The sequence below is a fragment of the Trematosphaeria pertusa genome, assembly GCF_010094035.1.
Source record: "Trematosphaeria pertusa strain CBS 122368 unplaced genomic scaffold BU26scaffold_3, whole genome shotgun sequence".
NCBI lineage: Eukaryota > Fungi > Ascomycota > Dothideomycetes > Pleosporales > Trematosphaeriaceae > Trematosphaeria > Trematosphaeria pertusa.
Genome location: NW_022987214.1, coordinates 3,292,618 through 3,314,061, shown reverse-complemented (window position 1 = coordinate 3,314,061; position 21,444 = coordinate 3,292,618). Strand labels below are relative to the sequence as shown.

Here is a 21,444-nt window from a genome sequence, read left to right as displayed (position 1 = left end):
GCAATGCCTGCAATGAGGTTCGGCAACCCCACCAACTCCGTAATCACTCCTCCAGAGCTCATAAGCCTTTCGGTCCGGCTTTCCAGTATCCATAATTAGTACGCCTGTGTCGAGCATCAAAGACATACACGCCCACACACCTTCCGTAAGAGATACGTCTTCTAAGTGGTCAGTTTGAGAGCACTCCGGATTGCAACACGCACAACCGCGTCACCACAAGAAAGACTTGAGTATCCGGATCCTTTATCTCCCCTCCATCGCTGGGAATCCAGAGGGCCTCTCAGGACTGTCCACTGCGTTTTATATTGCGATCCAATCATTCAATCGCTATCATGACTTCCGAGCGACAAGCTGACAATGCCATCCGATTCTTCGAGTCTCGATCTTACAATTACGACGACACCTGGCACGCGGACTTCGCGAAACGCTTTCTGTCCTATCTTCCCATACAACCAGGCCAACAAGTTCTCGACCTAGCTTGCGGCACCGGTCTCCTTAGTTTTCTGGAGGCAGAAGCGGTGGGTCCCACGGGCCATGTCATCGGCATCGACGTTACGCCTGGCATGCTCACCGTTGCTGCTTACAAGAAGCAGAAGGCCAGTGGGAAGTGCACCAACCTGGATTTCCTCAGAGGGGATGTCTTACATCTCGAGGAAACTGAAGCTCTAAAAGGCAAAACGTTCAATATCATTACTGTCGCATCAGCTTTGGTATTGTTCCCGGATCCGAATGCAGCCATAGAGCACTGGGCAGGCTTCCTAAAGCCAGGTGGCGTAATCACATTAGACTCAACACATCCACGGAACTTGGTGTCAGGCATGGTACTAGAGCGCACTGCTCGACGCTTGGAGTTGCCAATGCCGTACAACCGCGAATGGAGTCAATCCGAATCAAGCCTGAAAGACGTTCTAGAGTCTGCAGGGCTTCAAGTCGAGAAGGTCTTAACGGTGGAGAACCAAGCAGGATACGGAAGACGATACTACCCGGTCGAAGAATGGGATGATTTCTTCGTGGAGAACGTGATCGTCAAGGACGTTGCGCGGACCTTTGCGAACAATGAAATAAGGAGGAAGGCGCAAGGTGTATTCAAAGAAGAGTGGGAGAAGCTAGCCGTCGATGGAAAGGTGGAAGAAGTTGATGCCGTCTTCCTCGCCGTCGCGCGAAAGCGTAAGTCTTCCGACGATGCAAAGGAAGACGCTGAGCTGATCATCAGTAAGCTGCCGATGGCTCGAGATACATCCCAACCGGTCTAAGCAAAGAGGTGGTCTTTACAGGAGGATGCAGATGCAGTAGTATACAGTACACGTCCACGGCACCCCCTTCGGATATCACTTTCTGCCACTGCCGCGCCTGTCAACAGGTCTCGGGCTCCGGATTTCTCCCATTCATCGACGTCCCGACGGATTCACTCAAGTTCACCTCGTCGTCTACTCTCAAGACGTTGAAGCTCTCAGAATCTGCGGACCGGACATTCTGCACGGGCTGTGGGGCGCCGATTACAATGAAGTATCACTTCCAAGAGGAAGTCACAGGCCTCACAATGGGGTCAGTTGATCTGGATAGCCTGACGGTAGCGCAGCCGAGAGTTAAGCAGCATATCTTCTTGAAAGAGAGGGCGCCATGGGTGGTGCTTCCGGGCGACGACGCGGAGCGCTTGGAGGCTGCACCCTTTGCGCATCTGCTGGTACCAAAATCTAGCTGATCCGACGGCGTCTGCGTGCAGCTGATTCCTATAGCTTCGATTGGGCCGTTGTAAAGGAAAGTGGAGAAACCGGTGATGGCGCACAACGTGGAGCCAAAGCTTTGGTGGGCGACGTCAGACTCATATGCAGCAATTCATTGATTCTAAGCTCGGCATAGCTCCTCGAAATCTTTGTCGTTCAGCGTCCGACGGGTAAGCTAATCAGAAGGCAGATTGTTTCATACTACTGCGCGGCGGCCGGAGCGAGGCCCGGTTCTGTTACGTTTAGGCCGATTGCGACGACGCAGCTGGTTTGTGCATGCACAGCCGAGTGTTTGGGCCACTCGGCGACGATATTTTCGGCATATCAGGGTCTTTGTGCGTTATTGCCAGGGTTATTGAAGGGTGATGGATTCGCGATGTCATGTTTGAGGGTGTGGCTGGTGCCAACCACCCCCCAGCACCGCCCCTGCCACCTTCCAACCTTCCCAGATTTTCAAAAGACCGCCCACGAAACCACAGCTCGTTCTCATTTCTGAATTCTGTTCATTGACTTTATGTTCTGCAGTTACTCGTTGCACTGCAGTTTCCCATTTCTTCTGTCGTCGACGTCGTCCCACAGTTGCGCCGTGGTTTATCGACCGCTGTCAACCGGGAAACCCTCGCCTCCCAAACCCTGGCGACAGGGAGAACTCTTTATCGCGTTTCACAGTCGTTCTTCTGGCCTCTCGCAGGCTGACGACGAGGATTGCAAGGCGAGAAGACACGAGAAACGCAAATTCCTCGTTCCCCGACCGGACCTCGCCATTCCTGCATTCCTGCATGGCCGGCTCCCACGCCTGCGGGTCTAATGCATCACGTTAAGAGCTCCGAGGCTCCGCTCGAGCTGCAACACCCGCCTCCAGCACCTCATGCTTCTCATGCGACCCTGATCTCATTGCGAGATCGCAGAACCTCGCTGCATCCACTGAAGCAGAATCCGCCTTCAATATTGGAGGACATCGCAACTTTCGACGACATCGATATCCATGATCCAATCAGACCGCCGCCTTCCGCATTGACTTCGACGGCTGCGACTGCATACGACCCACACGGCCAGTCGCCCTCTCCACTCGAGGATTACGCACCCTCAGCTCGTTTCGGTCACCAGCGATCCCTGACAGGCACCTTCTTCGACAACTGCCAGCCGCTCATCAACCGCGCAACATCTACACTACAGCAGCATACTTCACGAGCATCACTCCACTCGCCGACCAAGTCGCTGGCCAGCTTCATTCCCTCCAGGACCGTCATCGAGTCGACTGCTAGCCAGCCAAAATTCAGAGCCGGCGCGAAAGCGATCCACAACTGGTTCAACGGGGCGAGTTCGCCAGTCAATCTGGGCCTAGCGAGGGAAGAGTCTGACGACGATTACGATTCTGAGGAGGACGAGGAAGAGGAGGGCAACATGATGGCCGGCATCTTCAACCGCGGGTCAGCATTGACACGCTCATCCGCAGAGACGCCCAAGCAGACGCAGACTGTAGCTCAAAGGCCACAGATCCAATCGGCCGCCAGTAGTAGATTCGCATGGCTCCTGTCGACACAAAAGAACGCCGCACTCCCTCCTTCCGTCCCATCTCCGACCTACCACAACCCCTCAGACGAACTGCTCGATCTCAACATCTCGCAAGCCCTCTTCCCGCATGGGCCGATTGATCCCCTAGCCCCGTCCTCCTTCAACGACCTCCTATCAAACGCCGAATCGCTCCTCTCCCGCTACCAGACATCCTACCGCCAGCTCTCCACCGCTCTCGTAGACGCCCGAGCCGAACAAAGTGCACAAGATGATGAGCTTGACGAAGCAGATACACGGATTAGGCATCTGAAGTCGCAGCTAGAGACAATGGCTTCGCGGGCTAGCGAGCAGGACGAACAAATGCGGAGACTAATGGAGGAGCTCATGTTCGAGCGACGGGCTAGACTAGAGGAGGAAGCTGCGCGGAAGAGGAGCCTTTCGTTAGTGAAGGGCAGAGCCGGTCTTGAGCACGGTAAATATCAGGACACGCAGAGCCCAAGGCGGCGGAACCGGATATCGAACTCCGACGTCAGCGTCGATTCTGGATTCGAATCGGAGTGCGATACGGATGTTGCCAGTATCTTCTCGAGGACGAATTGCTTGAGTCCCACAGGGACTGACTTGTCCTCCACGGTCGAGACGGATGATCGCGACACCACACCTAAAGGCAAGAAGCCACAGCCCCTACAACGGAGAAGTACATACGACAAGGTTCGAGACGGCACAGTTAACCTCGAGAAAGGCGGTTGGGGTTGCACAAATTGCGAAGGGGGTTCGCAATCCTCAGTATGGGGCCGTTTGGCAAGGGAGCGAGAAGAGAATAGCACGCTGAGGAGACGAGTCACGGAACTGGAAGACGCTGTCGAAGGGGCGCTTAATGTAGTCGACGGCCCATGGGGGGTGTAAGGGTGGCCTTTATCTTATGCATACTTCCGGAAGAACAGGTTTTATGATGAGGCGGCTTTCAGCCAAGTTGGAGGCATCATTGGCATCTATCGTCAGCAAATTGGAGAGACACTGTTAGCGCAGAACGTTCGGATCTAGCATCCATGACACATGACATCATTCAACGATAAGCATTTGGACTACTCACAAACGCGAGTGAGCCGTCTCCCTATATCATGGCTCCTTTCTACCAAGGCTTCAAGTAAGACATCTCTCGGAGACTGCGCCGCACACCCCTGCAAAGGTGGCGGTGCACTCAGCAGATGTCTCAAATAGGAACGGGAGGGGGGATACACTCTAGTATGTCTTAAGCCTGTACCTACTAAAGACCTTTAGGAGGAGTTTAGGTTAGATATGCTAGAGTGTGTACCGCGTCGCCACCTACGTACTTGCTCCTTTCATGGATACGAGGGAATGTTGGGCCCTCCGTATGGATTGTCTAGCTGCTCCGGCAAAAACACACGAACGTTGTCAGGGTCACGACGTGAAAGGAACAGTGAGCGGGCATTCACACTCCCGCTGTCTTGGGTGCTCATGTATCAGCCAGTCTTCCAATGAAAGGGTCCGCTTTCTAAGCTTCGAGTTTATTAATACGGCTACCTGCACATGCAAGCTAAATATCAGCCTTTATGTCCTATCAAGTATCCGCGCTGCCATGCAAAGAGAAGTATTCCATGTCCGTCGATTTCTGAGGCAGACATCTTCAAGCATCCTTACCACCCCAATTTCGCGTCCACTCCTCACCGTCCAATTCGCGGAGCGCGTGGATCCACGGCTTCCCACGGTCAATCTCGCGCCGAATGTCCCGCCTCAAGTTCCCCACCGAAACCATATCTTTTTCAATCCAAGCACCCTTCGTCATAACTCCGCACCGTATCTGCTTTTGAAAGCAATAATCGTGTAAGCCGAGAATGCAGAAGGCCAAGTCGGGTGGACCCCAGTTCGATGGGTGGAGCGTTATTGCGATCTCGAACTCTGGAAATTGCTGCTGGATTTCTCGAGAGCGGAGGTATCCTATCTTTTCTGCAAGATGATGTGCGAAGAAGGTAAGGAAGGATTCCAGGATTTGCGGGTCTGCCGAATCGGCCCTTAGACGTCGTTCGAGTGGGTCATTCAGGTCATTGAGCAGCGCTGTGGCCATATCTCGTATCTCCGTATCCTCCTGATTCACGAGCCTCTTTGCCCATCTCAGACATCCTATCGCAATGTTCAAAGCGGGAAAGGAATAATTAGCGTCGTCCAAATCCACAATGAACCGTATTGGCTCTTCACCGAGCGCCTCAACTTTTCGTTCCAAGAAGGGTGTAGCTTCCGACTGGATAGTGCGGCACGTCTGAAGTAGCGGCAAGGATGCAGAATACGATACAAGAGTTACGGTGGGTTCCCGGGTCGATTCTGGGTGCTGCCGGCGGCGCAAGAGGCGAGAAAGTTCGAGCACGGTGTGTTGTATGTTGATGGGAATCTGCTCATACACCATGAAGCGCAATTCTGTGGGTAGATCCAAGAATCGGAAGGGCTGAGATGGCGGATCTGACTGTATCGCAGTCATAGTGTCGGTCCGGTTGCGTGGGTTGAGTCAAGTTTCGAGTGTGGTGTTGGGAAGATCAAAGCTTCGTTCGTAGTCCGGCTAGGGCGGTCATGAAATAGAAAGAGCACCTCCAAATTGGACTTTTTCACTGCCAGGTCAGGGCTTCACAGTGAGTAATCTCAGTGAGCAAGAAGATCGTTTTCACTGGCCGAAGGGGTATTTCGCAGCACTCTATGAGGCGCTTTCCAAATCGCACAATTTGATCTTGAATAGCCAATCCTCGTGTCCCGGTATCAACTGGTCGCCGAGCTATACGCTTTGGTATAGGTTTGGAACGAGGCCGTGGCAATCCTTAGGGTTCCTCGGGATGCAATATGTTAGGAGGAGCGCTGGTGTTCGGTTCCAGGCCTTCTGAGACGGTTGATGTGGTTTGCATCGGCCAGGATGAGGGGGAAACTGAGTGGGCGGGGAGAGAGTGGTTGTGAGAGTGGTTGTGAGAGTGGTTGGTCGGGTCCTCCCACTTGCCCTATGATTCAACACGCTCCTGCTTCTAAGGGTAGCTTCTCCCCCCTTCACAAGCCCATTGCTCCTGCCGCGACCTCCACAAAGCCCAGGACAGAACGGAAGGAGCATCCCCGTAACGTTGGTCAACATCTTCCAACGGCGCCTCATCCGTGCTTCCACGGCCAACCATTCACCCACCAACCATCATCGGGTATCCAGCAGCATCTGTTCACTAGCATTCAACGACCACAGTCATGCGTCCACTCACTGTTACCAACCTCATTCTTCTTACTCTTACTCTCCCCTCCTCGGCACTCGCCCAATTTCCCTTCGTCCTACGTCAGGTCCCCGGCTGCCAATACCCTTCCCTCAGCTTCGGAACTTTCATCTATTTCACTTCGCCCAATGAGCCTGGCTCCGAATTCGCCATCTACACCGGCTGGACGCACTACTACCCCAATGTGCTCAAAGCAATTCTTCCAACGCGTGGCTTTGCGTTGGCGAAGCAGCCAGCAGCAACTAAGAAAGAGGAGATGTGTGGCTGGACGCAAGTGGACAGCGTCAGTGTACTGGGTTTCCACCGCGGCGACGTAAGCTGGAAAGCCAATGTCAACCACTCCGAGGCCATCGTCCGCGTGCCACCCTACCTCATCAATCCTACTCATCCCTCTCGCCGGGCCGTCCAGCAGCATCGTCCACACCCTCGGAAGGAGACCCTCGCCGAAATCCACAGCATCCTCCGACGTAACTCTCCGGACGCCGACATCGCGATCCTCATCCTGGAGATCATTGCTCCTATCCTCGGCTGCGTCTCTGTCGTCGTCCTCATATTGCTGATGATGCGCTTCCTCGTCCGACACGGATGCTGTCCTACCGACAACGACGACGACGACACCGACGACGCCGAACCCCAAGACATCGAACTCTCTTCCATCAACGGCAGGAGCATCTCCTCGATAGCGCCGCAGTACGAGCAAGCTGATTCGTTCGCCGATCTGCAAAAGCCGGAGCAGGTCAAGGTAAAGAGCGACGAGTGGTTCTTCACGGCGTCTTCGAAGATCAAGGAACTTCGCTCGAGCTCGTCGTATTCACAGGACGAGATGGGCCTGTGAGAGTGAGAACTTCGGGGATGGAGTTTTTCTGGCTCCGAGTGCTGGATTGAAGATGGCGTTGTCGCGAAGCGAATCGAGCTCGGCAAATTCTTGAGAGCTGAAAAGGAATGTTTTATGCGTTTCGGGCCTCTTTCCGTTGGAGCGCTCTTGAGTTTGCCCGCGCACATCGGAGCCAGTGTCTCGCGTTTCTACTCTTGCTTTTGTTCGTCCTTCTGTACTGATTTCTCCTTCAACCCAATCGTAGTTCTTTGCCGGCTTTCTGGTGTTAATCTAAGCAAGCTGCCCTACTAAGGTGCAATGGACCTGCGTTCCATAATTAATACAGCGATGAATACCCGCGTTGAGCCTCTTGAAGTTTGGACGTACCGGCTACTAGTCGACACAGCCCGAGCCTTTAAACGTTCATCTGCCGGTGCACCCAGTTTATTACATCAAGACTGGCCGATTTTGCTTAGCGCTATACCAAGAAGCAATTCCGCGCCCGCGAGGAGATATAATATAGATATATTGACCATATGTACAACGAAGGTCGAGGGAGCGGATCCCTCTTAGCATTACTATTACAACAAGCTAGAGCCGCTCATCAGTCGCTGAATCGCAGGATCACCAATCCGGCCACGCACCATTGCTCGAGGCCCTTTTACATCCAAAATTCCCAAGCAGTGAGTGCATCGAAGGGTATGTACACATCCAACTCTGCCATTACCATCTCTTGCTCCGATATTCGGAAAATCTAGTGCACCTCTCGCTGTTCCTCGGCCTTTGTCCTTTGTTTTCCCTAATCCTCTAATTGCGTAACGGCGTCTGTCATCGGCTCGATCGATGCGAAGCATGCATCGTCTAGCGCACCTTCTTCGGTTCTTCGGGCAGGTAACTCCTGTCGTCCCCTCCCTCTACCTCCTTGACGATCTCGTCGACGGCGTTAGCCTGCTTCTTCCATGTGGTCTGGCACATCTTCAGCTCCTTTCTGAACAGCTCATCATTCGGCTTGCGGTAGCTTCCGCCGAGACGATCCCAGAGCGTCGTAAACTGTCCGTAGTTGAAGTTGAAGTATAGGTGGTGCATCGTGTGGCAGGCGGCGCCGTTGATGACGGGATTGTCAGCGACGTATTCGCCGTCGTGGATGATGACGGTCCAGATATTGACGAAGACGAATAGCGCGACGTAGGCGAACTTCTGGAGCGGGAAGAGGAACGGGTAGGCATGGTATGGGATACCTTGCGCGTAGCCGTCGAGCGGGTGGAAGGCATGGGATGCATACGGAGTGGGCATGATCCACTTGTGGTGCGGCTTGTGGAGGCGCTTGTAGATCAACGGGTGGTGCAGGCCGCGGTGGATCCAATAGATGAAGAAGTCCGTGAAGAGGAGGAAGATAGGAAATTGTGCAATATTGTACCACATGCCCGGCCCTTCCTCCACCGTATCATATAGCTTCGAATAGCCACGGACCTCGAGCCAAAAGACTGGAGCAGTGAAGATTGCCATGATGGGGAGGGCAATGTTGGCCTGGCGCATCTCGAGGCGCACCTGGTTCTTGAGGTATCTGGGGTGGTTGAAGGTCGCTTTATCGAAGACGAAGACATAGGACAGGGTCGCGAGGACATAGTAGATGATGACGCCGAACAGCCTAGAGACTCCATGTTAGCTGCGGTTATAGCCGGAATCGGAAGCAACAAGCGCATACCAGGTGATTAGGTACAGCGAGAACAGCTGCCGGCGCCAGTCATCGCGGGGCCATTGGCTCATGTATGCGTACTTTCCCGGCTCGACGCTCAGATACTGGCTTGCGGGCTTGTACTGCCATGTTGTTGCTGTAGGTGGGAGGGTAGGGACCTCGCGCATGCTCGAGAAAGTAGCATTGGGGGCGGAACCGGGGGTATTTGCGGGGAGGAGGGTCGCGTAGATAGGGTCGAATAAGAAGGTATCGAGGACCTCCAGGACGATGTCCATGATGGCTGTGGCTGCGGCGAGAAGCCCCTTAGCGTTGGGACTGCAGGTGAGATCAAGGAGGAATTGCGATAGGAGAGGTTTTGGACCGAAGGATTGGAACAAGACCGGGCCGCTCCGCTCTGCAGTGAAGGAGAGCTCTGCGCGCAAAACCACGGTCCCAATTGAAGTCTGAATGAGAGGAGGCAAAACGGGAATAAAGGAGCGCTGCAGAGGCTTCTTCAAGATTATTAAAGAGTGGCAGTCCGGGCTCAGGGACAGGACGAGCTCGGCGCGCTAGCTCCTAACGCCGCCGAAATTCGATGGGCGGGTGGGGATCGTCAACGTTGTCTGCCAATCACAGCGCCCCATCGCCTCCCCCTGCCTTAGGTAAGCGGATCCGGGATTTCGAAAGCCGACGCGGTCCCAAGTCACCTCATGCTCGCCAGGCCGCCGTATGTACATCGCCCCATCTCTTTGGCTGCGTCTATGAGCGATTTCGGCCCTCCAAGTCGCAATTACGGCTTCTCGCGCTTGATTGCACACCGCCTTTTAGTAAAGAGAAATGACGCCCACATATTTTCACGTTTCCGGAGCGTGGAGGAGCGTTCATCGATGCAGCACCAGCCTACTGCCCAGGAGGTTCGAATCGATCTTTCCCGGCTATTATGGACGTACATGGAGCGCGTACTTTGAATTCCACCTCGTATAGCGTCTTATATAGCGCAATGCTGATCCCGATTGGACAACACCTTCCACAGATACAGGGAGGGATCTCCAGTCCTTAATTGAAAGGATAACGGAATTGACTGCCCCGTTTCACCACATTTCTAGCCTAGAGTGCGGTCCAAGGAAAGAGGCGAACGCGACGAGCCGGCCGGATCAATATCCCATCCACAGTGAAGGCTGAACGGCGGGCAGTTGCTATCAACCGGGAGTCGACGACACCTCTCGCTGCTAACTGACGCCAGACCTCAGGTCCAAACCTCCTGATCCGTATTCACTTCGACTTCTAGCTCGATTTCGGGTGTAGGCGGCCAGGCTATCAAGACGGGTGGTCTAGGATGGGTTCCCGATCACAGCTCACCTCGCCCATTGACGTCACGCATCAGGTCAACGGCCCCTAATGCGCCTTCACGTCGAGTTGTGCTTCGGAGGGGGTGGCTCTCGACCGCTCATATGGGTGGTATAAGATGTGATCTCTCCGCTTTGCTTCCTCTTCATCGTCCGTTCTTAAACTTTCTCCGTTTTCGGGTTTATCTCTTTCGAATTACTTCAGTTTGATCTCGATGCCTCTCCGTGGTCTCTGTTCCTCCGCCCAGGGCCGCACTCTTGCCCACGCTGCTGGCAAGGGAGGTTCTGCATGGTATCCCCTATTCATCCACGTTGCATGGGACCAGAATAGCTCCTCATCCCTGGAATCTTCCGTCAAAGCAGGCTGCTTCTTCTGCAAGCAGTTTTGGGACAGTCTCTCTGAGCAGCACAAGGATGTGATTCGCGGCCCAAAGTTCTCCGACGTCATCGTGGCCATCTTCTGGGACAGAAAGGAGCGCCGCTATACCACGATACATTTCGTCCTCGGCTCGGAGTTCGACATCTGCGAAGAGCTGGTGACAGATACCTTTGAGCTCCTACCCTACCAAGGTTCGTACCACTGATTTCTAGGTGGCTTTTACGGTTGCTGATGATACCCTGAAGCTGATACCCAACGTATATCCTGTTTCGAGGAGCTCCTTCCTCGCTGGATGGCTAATTGTAAAACTCACCACGTTGCACTCTGCGGTTCTCCATGCCAGCCCTCATGGCTTCCCACACGCCTAATCGACATTGGGGATAGCGCCTCTGCAGCAGCGCCTCGTCTGGTCGGGAAGGAAGAGGTGGCTTCTTTCGATTGCGCTTACGTGGCTTTGAGCTACTACTCTACGGAGATGGATTTCACGTCGCTCAACACGTCGAACATAGAGCTGTTCAGGACTGATCTTCCGCTGATGGACCTCCCTATATTGTTTCACTATGCAATAGTCGCGACTAAGATGCTCGGATACCGGTACCTTTGGGTAGATGTGCTGTGCGTCATTCAGGATTCGCAACATGATATGCTGAGCGAGATGCCCACGATCGGACTGGTCTATCAGCATTGCGCCTTGAACATAGCAGCAACGTCGGCTGAAGATGTGCACCAGCATCTGGCTCTTGGATGCTCTGCCGGGCCCATCCCGCCGTGCGAGATAGCATTTTCGGATGGCGACCTCAAAAAGCCTTGCTTCTTCCGTTACAACGCGGTTCCGGAGAATATTTGGCGCTCTGGGCTGCGTCAGACTCGCCTTGGTCGGCACGCTGCCTTCTTTCAGGATCAACTTTGCCCCCCCAGGACGCTACATCTCGGTAAAGAAATATACTGGGAGTGTAGAGGCCTCAAAGCGTGCGAGTCGGCTCCGCATGGTCTTCCCGATCGCATGATCCGAGACCCTTCCAACGAGAACATAGGGGACAAGGACTTGCGATTGATCAAGAGCTCACCGAATACTTCAACCCTTAAGTCCTATAATCCACCAGACCAGCAACTCGCCGACCGCTGGCATGAAGCCTGGCGCCTGGTTGTCAGTGAGTATACTGGTTCCGTTATTCCAAATCCGACTCTAACTTCTCGGCATTTCGGGCGTTGCTCTGGCATTTCAAGAGGTCCTTAACGACAAATACGTTGCTGGACTGTGGCTAGGAGATTTGATGAACAGTCTGCTGTGGCACGTTGATGGGCCCTTCCATCGCGGCTTGCCTAAGGCTTTCCGTCCGGAGACATACTGCGCTCCCACTTGAAGTTGGGCTTCTGTCGATGGCGTCGTTAGCCACATTTCGGCTGCAGAGCTGGGCGGCACCTGGGCGAAAATCGTGAGGGTAGAGACCTTCCCAGTACAGTCGAAATTTCCTACTGGACAAGTCAGCGGTGGCTTTCTTTGGTTGCATGGTCGGCTGATCAAGATTCCCGCGCCAACCAACTTCTGCACGCGCGGTGAGCTGTTTGCTGGCTGCTTCTACCCCGATGACCGCGAGGATATCGTCGACAACTATTACTTTTGCCTGCCTTTGCGAACACAGAAGACGAATTACGGCATCTTCCTCTGCGGCCTCTTCCTCAGGCAGATTAAAGAGCCGTGGGGCTGGGTCTACCAAAGGGTCGGCTTCTTCAGGTGCCGGAGAGGAGACTCTCTTCAGATCCTAGGGCAGAAGAAGCACGGTCTGGGTGCGTACGAGTTCCCGGATGACTCGACCGAGGGTCTGAACAGTGAGCCTTTTGAGAGCATCGTTACGATCATCTGAGGATTCACGGACGAATCTTGACAACATCGCGATTCCCTCCTCGACCATGCGCTATGGCATCTTTGCAGAGTTCTTTCGACTGCATCCTTCGCTTTTGGACGCATCACGCTTCGCATACCTACGCTTTAGTACACGCAAGCGGATGATCTGCAGCCAGTATTCTATGTCAGCCAAAACGCAGGAAGGCTATTAGCGTCATTCGATTACGATCTATTTACCATCTATGTCGATCATCTACATCTAGTCTCTCTCACTACCTACATACTGAGCTTCTCGACTAATATTTCTCTTTCCGGTAACGCTTCCAAGTACGGAGCTCCCAAATCTTTAACCATCTGGCTAGCTGGTACGCAAGCCGGAGATGCGCTCGAACTCCAAGATTACGTGCTCTTCGAGCACGCTGAGAGCAATATCCGATTTTGCGGCTCTTCTCTTCGCACGCCGCGCATTTCGGCATCGCTATTGGATGCCGCGGCACCACTATATCTCATATCTACGGTAGACGTCTAATCTCGGTTCTCCTCCTTGGTCTCTGCAGGCGATGGCACGTGGAGATTGCAATCCACACTACAGCTTCACGTATCTTTCGGCGTTCTCCTTCGGCGTTTCGGCAGCAATCTTTAGATATTCATCTGGCATTATTGGAACGAAGCACATTCGCACCCCGATCATGCGCGGCATCGCGTGGCTGAAGTCTGCGTGACCACTTCCCTCTCAACTTCGGTTCACGCATCCGACGATCACCACGCCAGTGGGCGATGGTGCGCGAGCAAATCCTACTATTCGTCTATTCCATATCTTCTCCATCTACTCGCTTATCTCCCGATATCCCTTCCTCGTCGTTACGCTTTCCCATCACGTTTTCCAAGCATTTCCGCTCCGCGGCGGAGAGAATCAGATAAGCCTTTCCGCGGGAGCAAGCCTAGCAGATAAGGCAGCTGGTAGCGTGGATAATTGCATAGCTAGTAATACATAGCTGAATGGCGAATGCACAATTTCATCATAAGCAGTCGAAGTGTCGGTGATGATCCCCCGCGTGCGGCTAGGCAGTTGTCTCTCGATCCCCCAGATTTTCCGCATCGGGTAGCGCACGATGGTCCGCCGGTGTTTACCCGCCGAAGTCCGAATATGCGTGCACTGTGATGTCAGTTCCTCAGATACCGCTGATCGCTACGCGTACGTAAACTAACGAAGGAGTGTGGTCGCGATAAGGTTCGCGAGGTCCGGCAAGTGACGAACCATATCCTTCATTTATCCGAGCTCCCAAGCTTACGAGTAAGTTGACTTAGTGCAAGTGGGAAACGAGCAAACTATGTACGGGCGCCAGCGACGGCCCGTCAAAAGAACTGTGTTTCCGGATGCTGGGTTCGCCGCGTCGGCTACTGAGTAATGCTAGCTGAAAGTTTATCTGTGGTGGAAGTCGGGCCGGTTTGCATAGGGCCGACTCTCGCATGAGTCGAGACAAGCGAGGCAACTTCAACTCTACTTTGACCACTACTCGCCCTTCTCGATTTGTAGTTCGTCGTACTACAACATATAAAGTTTCTGGACTTTGCGCGGTTGTCCTCAGCCGACCACCTGTGCGGCGCGGCTTTCGTCAATATGGGACGATCACGCACGAGGCATCGAGCCTTTGGCCGGGTCACCGGATGCTTCCAGAGGCTGCTAACCTTGTTGTGGAGGACTTCACATTCCATTACGAACGCAGCGGTAGAGTCGACGTCGCCAAGGTGCTCTTCAGGAGCTCTTCGAGGCCAGAACACACGTTTCTGTCATCGCGTGCAGCGCCGTGGTTCCCACCAGGACGCCCTGGCTCCCGGGTTCCCGTGAGTCCTCGCGGATTCACACCTGCAATGTAACAGAGCGTACACATTATCAAAAGGAGAGATGGTACGTCTCGGGTTACGATGGCGTAGAAGTATTCCAGTCCCTCGGCGTCGCGTTCGGAACCATTATCAGCCACCCTTGTGGTATTGCGGAGGCGAGATCCGAGAAAGAGGTTATGGGGGTGATACGACGCGCGAGATGCGACTGTACGACTGTGATGAGCGGTGTGGTTTGTTCAGTGGTCCTCAAGCTGGTGTGGAGAAGGTCACCCGATGGACCGGTTCGGTGAGGTTGAGGTTGTGCGGAGGAAGGCGCTTCGAGGTAAGTCACGCCAGTATTCCCAGGGAGAGGGTCAAGTGCGTTGTACGGCGTCGGGCCTGTGTAACTGTGGAGGAGAAGAGCGAGGTCGATGGCAGCGAAACCTGGACGCTTCTACACGGCGCCGATGATGAAGCGGCTTCCGAGGGAGGGGGGTAGGTGTGGTGGTACAGATGCGGACTTGTTCAGCTTTGGCTGTAGTGTTAGTCCTCTGGCGTAGTTCTGGGGCACGAAGCATACCGAAGTCTTGGAATCGAGGTCGTACGGGGTTTCAGACCGCACGTTCTGGCACGCGAATGAAGGGTTTCCTCAATCGGCCGCCTGCGTGCACCACAATTCAACCTCCAGCGCCATAGGAACTCAGCGCGGCTGACGACCTTCCAGACTCGTAGACGCAAAATTAGAAATGCCCAAAGCCAGAGTGCCATCGGAAAGCCTGATACCCAATGCACCCCAACCTCCCCATATCACAATCCCATCACTCGCGCCTCGCATCCTACCATCACATCGCCAATTTCCCAATCCGAACCCTCGTGCAGCAGCGCTCGTTCTGGCTCGATAGGATTCCCCAATTCGGAATACCATGAAACACATACGAGCCCATTTCTCACCTCCTTGATGCCCAACAATAGGGGCCAGTGTACGGGCTACATCAGCGTTTGCGGAGTATCTAACTACTTCGGCGCCGGGACCCCGTTCTTAACCGGCACCGATTAAGCATTTCCCGGCGCGTTGGTAAGTTGCAGCTGGGCCCGACAAATATCGGGGGATTTGCAGCCGAGCGGTGAGCAAAGGGAGGCAAGCGGAGGCGCGGGGACTGGGTGGGTTGGCGGGCGGGTGGGATCTGGATTGTATTGGCGATGCTTTTGTGGCGTCGAGCGGGGTGCAGCGCTCGCGAGCAGCGAAGGACGAATGAGAATTTTGGCGGGCCGTGATTTGCTGCATGGAGAGATATTGCGGGACGCATCGCGGAGCTTTCCCTGTTCGCATAGAGAATGAAAGCGAGGGAGGTTGGCGTCGGCGTTGGCGTTGGCGTTGGCGTTCGGTTCGGGATGGATGCGTTGTGGTGTTGACAAACGGCAACCCGCTCCCTCCCGGAAGTCACGTCTCCGACGCGTGACCTCCAGATTCTGAAGACCTGTGAGCGAATTTCTTCGCCGTTAATGCCTCGCGTCTAAATGCCACCGCGCGGAATCTGGACGCACGCAAACCGGTCCAGGGCTGCGAACTGCAACGCGCGTACATAGACTCAACGCTCTTTGTCGTCGCGATAAGCAATCCCCACCATCCCTGCTCCGCTCCCACCCTCCGCCCACACTTGCTCTGCACCAAACCACCAGCTCATCACACTCATCGTCCCTCATCTCCCTCCACCCCGGCCCATCTATGCCAGATCTGACCAAAGGATCCCTGACGCAGTTTTCCAGACGCCTCACTCCCGGCCAAGTTCTGCCCTTGCAAACATCGTTGTGAGGAAAGAAGAGGGCTTGAAGACGTCATGCGCTCACCCTTCGCCTCGCTCCATCTGGATCTACACTTAGACCTGTCGATCATGTACCCCAAAGTCCCAGACTTTCCCATGCCTCGTCTCGCTCTGATCCTGGCCCCATACCTCGTGTTCGAGAAGGAGAGGAAAAAATGAGGCTTCAGAATAATAGCAATCCCTCTTCTCTGCCATCCGTCTCTTCCCCGGCTCTTGCGACGTCATGACGTGCTCAATTCATCCAACGTCCCTGCATGGCTGTTCAGAAAAGGGCTTCGGTTTGCCTCTCCGGCCGGTGCATACTGCTATTGGCGGTTTAGCGAGTGGGAGGCATTCGGCGCGGAGCGCTGCGCGGGATGTTTTTACGATGCCAATGCCAGCCCGCGGAGAAAACCTTGAAATGAAGCGAATCGACTGCGTTCGAGGTGCCTCGCCATGCCTGGTGGCGGAATCGACCCCGTCTGCCTCCTCCTTCGAAGAGGGGGAGAAAGGAGGGAGAAGTTTGCAGCTCATGTGCGTGATGCCTCGATGCAGCTCTGCCTGTCAACGAGTGGGTGGAGGGTTGGATAGGAAGGCGCCGTCTCCGCTATCGGGCCTTCTTTGACAGGCTGCCGTCCGATACTACCACCACACTCTCTGCTAAAGAGATTGTAAATTGGCGAATTAGAGCAGTGCACGGTGTGGTCGTAAACCCATTATCGAAGACATAGGTAGCCGATAAGCCGCACGCAAGCGCGTTCTAGGTCCTTCCCAGATCGAGCAGTACCCCGAAGTGCAGCTGTATGAGATCTTGTCACACACATATCTGCAACTGCGCGGTAGGCAGGTAGTACTAGCCTACGCTAGCGGGCTGTCGAAGCGAGTGGGCGGATGAGCGGTGTCATACTGCAGCTACGCTACACACCTCGTTGTTGTCCCTAGCCCTTCGGACTGGCTAGCGGTGAATGACACCATCGTATGATGAGTGAAAATCTGTACTCGAGTAGCAGGGAGTCCCTTTCTTGGTAGACGAACAGAATGATCGAATTCCCTCCCAATATGGTTTGATTGGATGTTGATGCAGTTCTATGATACAACGGGGGGGAAATGTGAGCTGCGGGAATAAAGAGCCTCCAACTGTGCGTGCCCGTCCTAACCGACCACGCTGGAGGCAGGGAATTCCCGCATGGCCATGCAGCATACAGAGTAGTGAGTGCGAATTCGCACCAACAGTACAATCGAATGTACGTAACGATGGGGTATCCGCGGGGTGTCGTGGTCTTCGACACCGAAAGACGAAGTGCGAGGTGATACAAATCGACATTAAACGATAGTAGGACAAAATATCAAACGCCAACGTGAAAAGACAATAAGGGCACTGCTCCCTTTCTGCACTAGATCGGGTATCATGTCATCCGAAATCCTCCTCCAATGCACCTGACGGCCGTTACTGTGACTTTCTGCGCCATGATGCCTACCAAACTCCGGTGATTATCGTACTTCGTAACTAGATCGTACCGCCACGCCGCCGTATCATTTGTACAACTGGTGATAGTGCGCGTTGCGAGCGGTATGAGATCAGGAGTACAGTTTCCGCTCCGGGAAGACCATGTCGTCGTATCCATTGCCCTGGCTCTGGAAGCCAGTCTGTATGGTGGCGTTGAAGTCGTAGCCGTTGTCCGCTTTCTGGGAAGCGTCGGACGTCATCGAGGAGCAGCGGCTGCTGCGATCGCTGCCGGCCTGCTGGAAGGATCCCACGTAGTTTCGGTTCAGGGAAGCGGAAGCAGTTGGAGTGTACGAGGCGGCGCTAGAGGCAGCTGAGGAAGGAGCGGCGGATATTCTCCGATCTTTCCCTCGGCCCTTGATGCCCTTGTTCGAGTTTTTGTAAAGGGAAGAAAAGTACTCCCACAGTTCCTTGTCCTTCTCGGTGACCCAGTCTCCCGGACTGATGCAGGCGAACTTTTGCGTGAGGTATCGAAGAGTAGGGGCGTGAAATTTGTTTTGGTGTGACTACGCACCGTTAGTATTCGAGCCATATACGAACACCGGCACCAAAGTCTTACCTTCAGGTTCCCCAGCTGCGTGAACTGCTTGCCGCAGTCGTCGAGTTTGCAGGTGAACGGCTTAATCTGTTGATGGACAATCTTGTGCGCTCGCACATTGCCCCGCTGAGCAAAGGTTTTGCCGCAGATGTCGCAGGTGTAAGGCCGTTCCCCAGTGTGCCGCCTCTCGTGCGTCTACCTGAGTTAGCGAGGGTAAATGACAAGCGCCGTAGCTGACTGACCTTGAGGTTACCCAACTGAGAGAATCGCTGGCCGCAGGACGGTTCCTTGCAAAGCTAGACGAACGGTTAGCGAGGTTCAGCGGTCGTGAGAAGCGCGCTTACAAAAGGCTTGACACCCGTGTGTGCTCGGGTGTGGATCTCTAGATGGGTCTTCTGATAGAAGCTCTTGTTGCAATTGAGCACGCTGCACTGATATCGCTTCTTTGGCTTCTGAGCAGGCTTCGGCTCTTCTTCCTGGGTGCAGTGTAAGCATGCATCAAACGAGCCATGTTACCTCGGGTTTTGCATACCTTCGGGGGCTCCGGCCGTTGGGTAGTAGGCTTCTGCTTAGCCTGGATGGCCTTCATGAGAGTATCGACGTCGGTTGAAAAGTTGATGCGGCCGGGCTCCTGAGGCTCGGAGTCAGATCGTTTGTACTCCCCAGTGTAGGCCGTGTCGTTGAACATCTGGCTAGGCTGGATAGGAGAGCCGCTTTCAGACTTGACTGGCGGCGTCCTCTCGATGGTGAATCCGTTTCGGGCCTCGCGAACGGTGGGCAGCGGGTGCATCTCGGAGGCTCCAGAATAGGAGACAGCTTGTGGTATGGTTGGCGGATAGCTCACAGGGAAGGCCTGTTGCATGTTGTATGGGTTCACTGAGAGGGAGTCGAAGGCAAACGCTCCGGATTGGTACGGCACCGAGGTAGTAGTCATGGCGTGTGTCGGAAACAGAGGCATATGCATGTCCATGTGCGAAGTCGTTGCTTGAAAGGCCCTTGAGGTGGGCGGGTTTGTCGCCGTTCTCGAGGCGGCGTCGTATGGGGGTACCAGGCCGGACATATTCATGTTGGGAATGTGGAGAGCTTGGTCGGGTCGACGTTGCCAGAGACCCGCGTGCTGAGGTGCAACGACAGCTGCCATTGCTGGTGAACGAGTCCGTGCTGGCAAGACAGACGGTAGGGTGCAGAGGCTATATGCCTAGAAGACGAGTGGACGGCTGGGAGCAAAGTGGAGACGGGCAGCGAGGGCGGACGGAGCCGAAGGCTGGCGAGTATATGTGTATCAGAGTGTGGAGAAGCGATATGCAGGCAACAGATGGGATGAGATCGGATGGCGTGGGAGCTATGTGGTCATGAGGCAGGAGACGTGCAGAGGTCTTGGGCGGGATAGCGCGTGGTTGGGGGAGAGTTTGGGGGTGTACATATAGATGGCCGAATCGAAGGCTTCTATACACATCCCGCGAACGGCAAGGATGACGATGCTGTGGAGCAAAGCGAGAGGGCTAGAGACGGAGAGGATAGCCGGAGATCGAGACCGCTGGTGCTGCAGACAGGGCGAGCAACTCGCTCCTCCATGCAGCCAAGCGGTGATGGAAGGAGGCCACAGAGATGCTCGGCATGAGGCAGCTGTTTTAGTGAGCTGGGAGGAGCTTGGGCACGGCGAGGGGGCCCCCTGCCGGTGGCTGCTGGGGGGAAGAGTGCCAGTGTGCAGGCGCATGGGGGACAGCGCGGCAGAGCGGGCCAGGATTGGCATCTGAGCGTCCTCTGATCGGGGACGGGACCGCGGCGTCGCCCAGTGGTGTGAACGGGCGGAAAGTGGCTGCACCAGGGCTTGTTTGAGGTGGTGCAGCGAAGCGTGGGGGACGACAGCGCTCCGCTCGAGATGTAAGCGCGTCCCATTGGGCCAAGCGCTGGCGGCCGCAATTCTCCATATCTCAGCGGCGTGCAGTTCCAATTATCTCCGGATGACTGCAAGCGGCGGCGGCGGCGGTGCGGGCTCCAGCTGTGCTGGGTGCAGACGCTCCGGGGGTGGTGCTGGGAGGGCCGGGAGAGATGGGAGATGTGCAGGAGAGGGGCCCTTCGATCTCGCGGCCCAGCAGCGCTCCGCGACGCCCTCGAATGGGAGCGCGACCCATCTAGGCGCGTGGAGACGGGGTGTGGCATATCCTGGCGGGGATCAGTGGCTCTCGGGCTGCCAACTGCTGGATATATCGCGCCCTCTCGCCGCCGCTCCAGCGCCGTCCATCTGGGAGCCTCCTCCAGCCAGATCGAAGGAGCGGCCACACGTGGAAGAAGTGCTGCCGAAGCGTCCGGAGAGTGCCTCTCAGCAGCATCTGGTGGGCGCTCGGGACAGACGCCCGTGGTGCTGAATGCGGCAGGCCAATACGCGGCTGGTGCTGCGACGCCCGTGGCAGACGGCACAGAGGCCTTACCGTGGGCTGTCCTTAGGTAATGAGGTGGCTGTCTCCCTGGCGGAGCATCATCTAGACTGCAGGGCAGGCTCTCGCGGTGGTCGCGACAGGCGCCCAACGGGTGCGCGGGCGGGGGAGGGTTAGTCTCGCAGCTGGTCGGTCGGCGAAGCGGCCATTTCCTGGCGGACCCTTGCTTGTCAGAGAGGGCGGGCTGCGGCGGGAGGAGGGGAGTGCAACCTCCTGAGGCCCCTCAGAGGGGCTTGATGTGCGTCCCGTCCGTGTGGGTCATCCGGCGCTGCGGTAGGGAAAACAAATACACAGCGACTCCACGACTCATGGCGCGCAGATGCGCCCTCGGCCACCGCAGACACAAACTGCTCTCGAACACACGCTCGCGCTGCGTGCTGGTACCTGCAGCGACAGCTCCGTGCTGTGGCAATTCTCGCGAGCCGGCCGGCGTCGTCCGCGCGCGAGCAGCCCGCGCGCGTCGGCGGCCACCGCACGGCGACCAGCTGCTGCTGCTGCTGCTGCTCGGCTGCGATGCACCTCCTCCTCCTCTGCTCTGCGGCGCGCGCGCTCCAGCAAACAGCAGCTTCGACGTTTGACCACGTCCTTGGTCGACGTCTGGCGCGTCTCCCGGCATCATCCCGCCGCAATGGCTACGGCTGGCGGGCCTATTTCTGTCTCGTGCCCGTAGCGAAAAGCTTGCTAATGACATTACTTGTTCCGAACCAGGGAACTGCCGAGCCAATGCGGTCCGCCCACGGGCACCAAGGCCTTGGATAGTCATCTCCCTGATTCAATTGCTCCAC

General features: G+C 55.4%; 7 protein-coding genes across 7 annotated transcripts; 4 read left to right on the top strand and 3 right to left on the bottom strand.

Moving 5' to 3' along the window:
• The first annotated feature begins 162 nt into the window (after nt 1–162).
• BU26DRAFT_233930 (S-adenosyl-L-methionine-dependent methyltransferase) lies at nt 163–1,716 on the top strand. The gene is made up of 2 exons (XM_033820914.1): nt 163–1,167; nt 1,218–1,716. Exons 1-2 carry the CDS (start codon nt 333–335, stop codon nt 1,700–1,702), a joined length of 1,320 nt encoding a protein of 439 aa, XP_033689016.1. The 5' UTR covers nt 163–332; the 3' UTR covers nt 1,703–1,716.
• A 666-nt stretch (nt 1,717–2,382) lies between these two features.
• On the top strand, nt 2,383–4,341 carry BU26DRAFT_233885 (uncharacterized protein). Its single transcript, XM_033820913.1, has one exon. It carries the CDS (start codon nt 2,532–2,534, stop codon nt 4,143–4,145), a length of 1,614 nt encoding a protein of 537 aa, XP_033689015.1. The 5' UTR covers nt 2,383–2,531; the 3' UTR covers nt 4,146–4,341.
• A 473-nt stretch (nt 4,342–4,814) lies between these two features.
• BU26DRAFT_233883 (uncharacterized protein) lies at nt 4,815–6,101 on the bottom strand. Its single transcript, XM_033820912.1, has one exon. It carries the CDS (start codon nt 5,731–5,733, stop codon nt 4,888–4,890), a length of 846 nt encoding a protein of 281 aa, XP_033689014.1. The 5' UTR covers nt 5,734–6,101; the 3' UTR covers nt 4,815–4,887.
• A 369-nt stretch (nt 6,102–6,470) lies between these two features.
• BU26DRAFT_502109 (uncharacterized protein) lies at nt 6,471–7,328 on the top strand (the record flags this gene model as incomplete). The annotated part of the gene is made up of 1 exon (XM_033826614.1): nt 6,471–7,328. The coding sequence occupies one exon, from the start codon at nt 6,471–6,473 to the stop codon at nt 7,326–7,328; it is 858 nt and encodes a 285-aa protein (XP_033689013.1).
• Nucleotides 7,329–7,808: 480 nt separating this feature from the next.
• On the bottom strand, nt 7,809–9,451 carry BU26DRAFT_516262 (C-5 sterol desaturas-like protein). The gene is made up of 2 exons (XM_033828282.1): nt 9,013–9,451; nt 7,809–8,955 (listed from the first exon to the last, which is right to left on the bottom strand). Exons 1-2 carry the CDS (start codon nt 9,276–9,278, stop codon nt 8,169–8,171), a joined length of 1,053 nt encoding a protein of 350 aa, XP_033689012.1. The 5' UTR covers nt 9,279–9,451; the 3' UTR covers nt 7,809–8,168.
• A 796-nt stretch (nt 9,452–10,247) lies between these two features.
• BU26DRAFT_233841 (uncharacterized protein) lies at nt 10,248–12,267 on the top strand. The gene is made up of 3 exons (XM_033820911.1): nt 10,248–10,898; nt 10,953–11,858; nt 11,914–12,267. Exons 1-3 carry the CDS (start codon nt 10,544–10,546, stop codon nt 12,069–12,071), a joined length of 1,419 nt encoding a protein of 472 aa, XP_033689011.1. The 5' UTR covers nt 10,248–10,543; the 3' UTR covers nt 12,072–12,267.
• Nucleotides 12,268–17,635: 5,368 nt separating this feature from the next.
• On the bottom strand, nt 17,636–19,514 carry BU26DRAFT_233774 (zinc finger protein-like protein OZF). Its single transcript, XM_033820910.1, has 5 exons — nt 18,754–19,514; nt 18,566–18,697; nt 18,464–18,517; nt 18,243–18,416; nt 17,636–18,189 (listed from the first exon to the last, which is right to left on the bottom strand). The coding sequence occupies exons 1-5, from the start codon at nt 19,360–19,362 to the stop codon at nt 17,758–17,760; spliced, it is 1,401 nt and encodes a 466-aa protein (XP_033689010.1). The 5' UTR covers nt 19,363–19,514; the 3' UTR covers nt 17,636–17,757.
• Nucleotides 19,515–21,444: the final 1,930 nt, after the last annotated feature.

Excerpts from the sequence above, each read along its gene's own strand:
- BU26DRAFT_233930 (XM_033820914.1), top strand. The coding sequence starts at position 333 with ATGACTTCCGAGCGACAAGCTGACAATGCCATCCGATTCTTCGAGTCT. Across the intron at positions 1,168-1,217 it reads CCTCGCCGTCGCGCGAAAGC|CTGCCGATGGCTCGAGATAC; the intron begins GTAAGTCTTCCG and ends ATCATCAGTAAG.
- BU26DRAFT_233883 (XM_033820912.1), bottom strand. The coding sequence starts at position 5,733 with ATGACTGCGATACAGTCAGATCCGCCATCTCAGCCCTTCCGATTCTTG.
- BU26DRAFT_233885 (XM_033820913.1), top strand. The coding sequence starts at position 2,532 with ATGCATCACGTTAAGAGCTCCGAGGCTCCGCTCGAGCTGCAACACCCG.
- BU26DRAFT_233774 (XM_033820910.1), bottom strand. The coding sequence starts at position 19,362 with ATGGCAGCTGTCGTTGCACCTCAGCACGCGGGTCTCTGGCAACGTCGA. Across the intron at positions 18,417-18,463 it reads CTCAGTTGGGTAACCTCAAG|ACGCACGAGAGGCGGCACAC; the intron begins GTCAGTCAGCTA and ends TAACTCAGGTAG. Across the intron at positions 18,190-18,242 it reads CGCAGCTGGGGAACCTGAAG|TCACACCAAAACAAATTTCA; the intron begins GTAAGACTTTGG and ends AACGGTGCGTAG.
- BU26DRAFT_233841 (XM_033820911.1), top strand. The coding sequence starts at position 10,544 with ATGCCTCTCCGTGGTCTCTGTTCCTCCGCCCAGGGCCGCACTCTTGCC. Across the intron at positions 10,899-10,952 it reads TGAGCTCCTACCCTACCAAG|CTGATACCCAACGTATATCC; the intron begins GTTCGTACCACT and ends GATACCCTGAAG. Across the intron at positions 11,859-11,913 it reads AGCCTGGCGCCTGGTTGTCA|GCGTTGCTCTGGCATTTCAA; the intron begins GTGAGTATACTG and ends TCGGCATTTCGG.
- BU26DRAFT_516262 (XM_033828282.1), bottom strand. The coding sequence starts at position 9,278 with ATGGACATCGTCCTGGAGGTCCTCGATACCTTCTTATTCGACCCTATC. Across the intron at positions 8,956-9,012 it reads TCGCTGTACCTAATCACCTG|GCTGTTCGGCGTCATCATCT; the intron begins GTATGCGCTTGT and ends TGGAGTCTCTAG.